This window comes from Stegostoma tigrinum, chromosome 8 (assembly GCF_030684315.1).
Source record: "Stegostoma tigrinum isolate sSteTig4 chromosome 8, sSteTig4.hap1, whole genome shotgun sequence".
Classification (NCBI taxonomy): Eukaryota; Metazoa; Chordata; class Chondrichthyes; order Orectolobiformes; family Stegostomatidae; genus Stegostoma; species Stegostoma tigrinum.
This window is the reverse complement of record NC_081361.1, coordinates 92,114,057-92,120,056: the sequence shown is the minus strand read 5'-3', so window position 1 is coordinate 92,120,056 and position 6,000 is coordinate 92,114,057. Positions and strand designations below refer to the sequence as shown.

At 45.6% G+C, this 6,000-nt stretch overlaps 1 protein-coding gene across 1 annotated transcript in view; it reads left to right on the top strand.

Moving 5' to 3' along the window:
- The first annotated feature begins 654 nt into the window (after positions 1 to 654).
- pigk (phosphatidylinositol glycan anchor biosynthesis, class K) overlaps positions 655 to 6,000 on the top strand; it is a 129,490-nt gene continuing 124,144 nt past the window's right edge. Inside the window, exon 1 of the mRNA XM_048539193.2 lies at positions 655 to 776. Within this exon, the coding sequence (XP_048395150.1) occupies positions 669 to 776 (108 nt within the window). The 5' untranslated portion in view covers positions 655 to 668. The remainder of the gene's footprint in view (positions 777 to 6,000) is intronic.

Below are 6,000 nucleotides of genomic sequence, written 5' to 3'. Positions count from 1 at the left end.
AGGCTGTTAAGTACATTCAAGGCTGAGAGAGTTTTCTTTTAGAGCATTACAGCACAGTACAGGCCCTTCATCCCTCAATGTTGCTCCGCCCTGTGAAACCAAGATCAAGACTGAGAGGGAAAGGCAGAACATTTAAAGATTATCAGATAAGCCATGATCTCACTGAATGCTAGGACAGACTCAATGGGCTGAATGGCCTCCTTCTGCTCCTATCTCTTATTATATTATGGCTGGATGGTCGAGCACCTAGGGCTAGGTCTGTTAGGGGTCAGGTATGAGATTAAATTTCAACAATTAAAAGATCACGAAACCTCTTGTCATGGTGGAATTTGAAGCTGGATCCTGAGGACATTCCCTGGGTTCTAGATTAATCAGAGATAATGGGAACTGCAGATGCTGGAGAATCCAAGATAATAAAGTGTGAAGCTGGAGAATGTTGCTTGGCCTGTTGTGTTCATTCAGCTTCACACTTTGTTACCAGAGATAATGGGAACTGCAGATGCTGGAGATTCCAAGATAATAAAGTGTGAATCTGGAGAATGTTGCTTGGCCTGTTGTGTTCATTCAGCTTCACACTTTGTTATGTTGGCAGGAACCCGGAACCTTTGTCTGGGGGCAGCTGTTGAAGGCCGGACGCTCACAGTGCGCCGGCGCTGTTTCCGGTAAAGATGGCGGCACCCAGTGGCGGGTGGAGGCCGCCGCTTTCTCTCTGGAGCCTGGGGATTGTTTTGGTTCTGCTCGCCAGCCGCGGCGCTTCTGGGGCGGAAGGAGTGCAGGTAGAGGGGGAGGGCTGCGCTACGAGCTTCGGTTCCCGCCGAGAGGCCGGGTGAGAGTTTAGAAGCGTTTCCATGGGCCCTGTCCTTGGGTTGGGGGGTGCGGGTCAGCCCCGCGGGGCTCCTGCTCCTCTCAACTTGCCCGAGAGAGGGGCCGGACTATACTTTAAAGCCAAGCTTTCGAGAGTATTGACCCATGTTCACTCCGACTGGGGAGGGAACCTGTGGATGATGATGCACTCTACAGTCGAATAGTGAGAGCGCAAATTGCTGTAGATGCTGGGATGTGTATTGAAAGCAATAAAAGTTATTAAAGAATTTTACAGCACTAGGTTATTGCTCATACAAGCAGGGAGATCAATTCAATTGTGCTAGTCCTATATAGATGTAATTTTTGGAAATTCAGCAATCATGATCAGGAATTAAACAGTCCTTCCATAAGCATATGGATGATGATGGGATAGTGTAGAGGGATGAGTTCACAGGTCGGTGCAACATCGAGGGCCGAAGGGCCTGTTCTGCGCTGTATTGTTCTATGTTCTATGTTCTAAATGCTGGCGATCACAGCGGGTCAGGCAGCGTCCACGCAGGGAGAGCAGACTAACGTTTTGAGTCCAGATGACTGTTCATCAGAGCTTCACATCACTGATGAAGAGTTAACCAGACTCGAACTGTTAGCTTGCTTTCCCTCCATGGATGCTGTTTGACCCACCGGGATTCCCAGCATTTTCTTTCTTTTATGGAAGTGTGTATTGGTTAGCTCAGCAGGCTGGACAGCTGGTTTGTGCTGCCAGCAGCATAGGTTCAAATTCCCATACTGGCTGAGGGAGGACTTTCCTTCGCAACCTAGTTGTGATGATGCTCAGATTAGACCACCACCAGCTGTCTCTCTGAAGAGAACAGTCCTCTGGCCTGGTAAGGCAATATTGATAGTACCGTTAATGGATGTGGTTAACAATTCAATAGTGATTTGATGATCTGGTTTGTGATGTTGATTGAGGGATAAATGTTGACTGGGGTACTATTCTGGTTCCATTTTTATCTATTTAATTGGAGCAACAGAACCACTTACATTTGCTTCCCTTCCTGATCCCTCAGCATTACCTCTCATGTCTCCCAAGGACTTGCTGTTTCCATCTTAATTCCCATTTACTTGCTACCTCTCAGTAACATCTTCCAAATGGATGTTGATGCATCTAGCTCTGCCTCACTATCAAACCACACACACACACACACACACACACACACACACACACACACACACACACACACACACACACACACACACATTGAACCAAAGACAAACAGGCTGACAATTAAATGCTAGATATGTAGAAATTTCCTCCCAACTAACTATTGGAAAAGTGGTAACCATTGTCTTCTATCAATGCTACAAAATCTGCTGTCTAGCTGGGAGGTGCAAATTGCTGCAAACAAACATGCAGCATCCATGGAGCGAGCTCTCGCAAGTTACTTGGTTTCTTTCCCTCGTAACTACTTGAGCCAAAACCAGTCTGTTTGCAACCATGGTATTATTCTGATAAATGTTAAATGATCAATTTCCTCTCCTGATTTTCAAATTCTTCTGCTCCCTGTCCCATCGAGCCCCAACAACCATTCAGAATATCTGCACGTCAGCAACCATGTCCTCCTTCATCTTTGGCAGCATGCCTTCAGCTTCCTACATCTTGAACTCTGGAATTACCTTCCTAAACTTCTGTGCCTTGACTTTCTCCTAAAACAGACTCCTGAAAGCCTAGCTCATTCACTGTCATATCTGTGTAGGCTGGGTGTCTAATCAAGTTTTATAATGTGCAAGTGAAGCACTCAGCAGTGCTTTATTGTGTCAGATCCAAGGTACCTGCTGTACCAGTCCTTCTGACACTATGTTGTCCAAAGTAGAAAAGAATTTCTTGCATCCGTCACTCCATTTATTGAGGAGCAGAGAGAGAAAAAAAGTTCTGAATAGACTGTTCTGGAATTTGCCTAAAACATCAATCATACAATCGGTTGGAACTGAGTCAAAAGCATAAATATTGAACTACTTTTGAGAATCATAGAATCCCTACAGCATGGAAAGAGGCCATTCAGCCATTGAGTCTGCACTGACCCTCCAAAAAGCATCGTACTCAGACCCAGCCCATACGTCCCATTCCCAGGACTAGTGGACCTAGCCTGCACATCTTCAGACTGCAGGAAGAAACCAGGGTACACAGAAGAAACCCATGCAAACAGTCACCTGAGGCTGGAATTGAACCTGGGTCCCTGGTGCTCTGAGGCAGCAGTGTTAAACTCTGAGCCACTGTGTTGCCCTTCGCATAAGTGTACTAAAGAATAATTGTACTAAATACAGTTACAATCATTGAGTTACTGAGGCTGCAAGAAAACACAAAATGTGAATGTGACAGCACGTGCGTTCCGAGTGAATCAGTTCATGTAGTTCCGTAAGACATAGGAGTGGAAGTAAGGTCATTCGGCCCATCAAGTCCACTCCACCATTTAAATCATGGCTGTTGGGCATTTCAACTCCACTTCCCTGCACTCTCCCTGTAGCCCTTGATTCCTTGTGAGATCAAGAATTAGTTAATCTCTGCCTTGAAGGCATCCAACGTCCATCCTGGCTCCTACCTGTGTTCTGATATGATTGGATAATATAGGATCCTCCAAATACATGGAAAATGGTGAAAAGTTTATAAATAGTTTATTTTTTAAAGAGTGTTGTTCTGACAACACATTATAAAGGACCTCATTATAAAGGACAGAAGGATTAAGCAATCTGGGGTAACTACTCCAGAGAGCCCAGCTGGCTGAGGTTAATCAAGTTGGCACCATACTAATGAGGCTGTGGATCAACTGGGATATGAACATTGTGCTCAAATTAAATTCAGAATCTCATTTCTAGGAAAATGATGAGGCTTAATATGTGGAGGTGCAGTGGCTCTAATTTATTTTCAAAGTAGTTTCTCAATCACTTTGATGCACAATGTGACTGTACTCGATCTTCATGAACTGTGAAGTGTTTTGAGATCTGCTTGTCTTGAAAGCTGCTACATAAATGCGAGGTTTTATTCATTTTCATTATAGATTCTGGAGTAGAGTGAAAATGGGGTGGAGGAACTAAAAGGGGGTAGACAGATGGCATCTGCAGGGTTGTAACCGATAGTTGTTACACATTATTAATCCTGACCGTCGTAAAAAATATCTGTGGTATCCAGATGTACTGTGTTGATGCTGTTAGCGTGACTCAGTATTTCGGTCTCTGATTTGGAAGAATCAGCTTCAAGTCCTACTTGAGAGACTTGAGGCTGACCATGCCAGGGCAGTAATGAGGGAGTGCATTTTATTTGTTAGGATATATTTTGAGATGCCTGACCAAAAAACGTGCTATATAAATACAAACTTTTCTTCCTTTTCATTTGTAGAACATTTCACAAATGGAAATTTACATTTTAAAGCATGAGCTCGATTTGAATATTCAAGGCAAATCATGTTCGGTGGTTCTCTTCCTAAATCTTTCCATCGTATCATCCCTGTGCTCCCCTGCCCTTAAAGGTTGCCTCTTTAACCAGATTGTGGTCAATAATTGCTGTACTCAGCTTGTTCTGTGTAAGCAATGTGCCTCGATGAACAGGCCAGTTACAGCCATCAATACTGTGTTTATTTGAATGTATTTCTGAGCTGATTTTAACAGAATCACAGAAAAATTCTGGCAAATAGATGACTCAAAACATCAGCCTTCCTGCTGCTATGATGCTGCTTGGCTTCCTCAGAATATTACCTGGGTCTCTGGAATAATAGTCCAGCGATAATGCCACTAGGCCATTTGCCACCCCCCGCCTGCATTTAGCGATTTACTTGTGTTGCCCTAACCTCCAGGACTACAGGCAAAGAACAGGAATATGGGATGAATGTAGTCAGATATTTGTTGACTGCTATGGGCATGATGAGCCAAATGGCCACCTTCTAAGCTGTAAGTGTGTTTCTATCGTCTTGTGTCTGTCTGTGTCTCGCATTCTTTCTCTCTCTCTCTGTCTGCGTCACCGTCCCTGTCTGTCCATCCTTGCCTGTTTGCGTCATTCTCTCCATCTACCTGTCAATGTTACTCTCTCTGTCTGCCTGTTGGTGAACCACATGGATTTATACAGAAATTGATGATCCTGTCACAGTCAATATAATTGAGCTGAGCTTTATTTAACCAACTTATTTTTTCATTAATTGAATTTAAATTTCACCATCTATCATAGAGAGATCTGAACTCATGGCTCCCAGAGCATTAGCCTGGGATAACAAGGTCTAGAGCTGGATGAACACAGCAGGCCAAGCAGCACCAGAGGAGCAGGAAAGCTGACGTTTCGGGCTGAGACCCTTCTTCAGAAATGGGGGAGGGAAAGGGTGTTCTGACATAAATAGGGAGAGAGGGGGAGGTGGACAGAAGACAAGGAGAAGATAAGTGGAGAGGAGACAGACCGGTCAAAGAGGCGGGGATGGACCCAGTGAAGGTGAGTGTATGTGGGGAGTTAGGGAGGAGATAGGTCAGCCTGGAGATGACAGACAGGTCAAGGGGGTGGGATGAGGTTAGTCCGTCGGAGATGGGGGTGGTGCTTGAGGTGGGAAGAAGGGATAGGTGGGAGGAGGGACAGGTTAGGAGGCAGGGACAAACTGGGCTGGTTTTGGGATGCGGTAGGGGGAGGGGAGATTTTGAAGCTCATGAAGTTACATTGATACTATTGGATTGCAGGGTTCCCAAGTGGAATATGAGTTACTGTTCCTGCAACATTCAGGTAGCATCATTGTGGTACTGCGGGAGGCCCAGGATGGACATGGTGTCTAAGGATTGGCAGGGGAGTTGAAATAATTTGCGACTGGGAGGTGCAGTTGTTTAATGTGTAAACGAAGTGTAGGTGTTCTGCAAAGCGGTCCCCAAGCCTTCGCTTGGTTTCCCCAATGTAGAGGAGTACACAAGGGGAACAGCGGATGCAGTATACCACGTTGGCAGATGTGCAGGTGAACATCTGCTTGATGTGGAAAGTCATCTTGCCTGGGATGGGGGTGTGGGGGCAGGTGTAGCACTTCCTGCGGTTGCAGGGAAAAGTGCCAGGTGAGGTGGGGCTGGAGGGGTATGTGGCGCAGACAAGGGAGTCATGGAGAGAGTGATCCCTCCAGAAAGCAGATAAGGGTGGGGAGGGAAAGATGTCTTTAGTGGTGGGGTCGGATTGCAGGTGGTGGA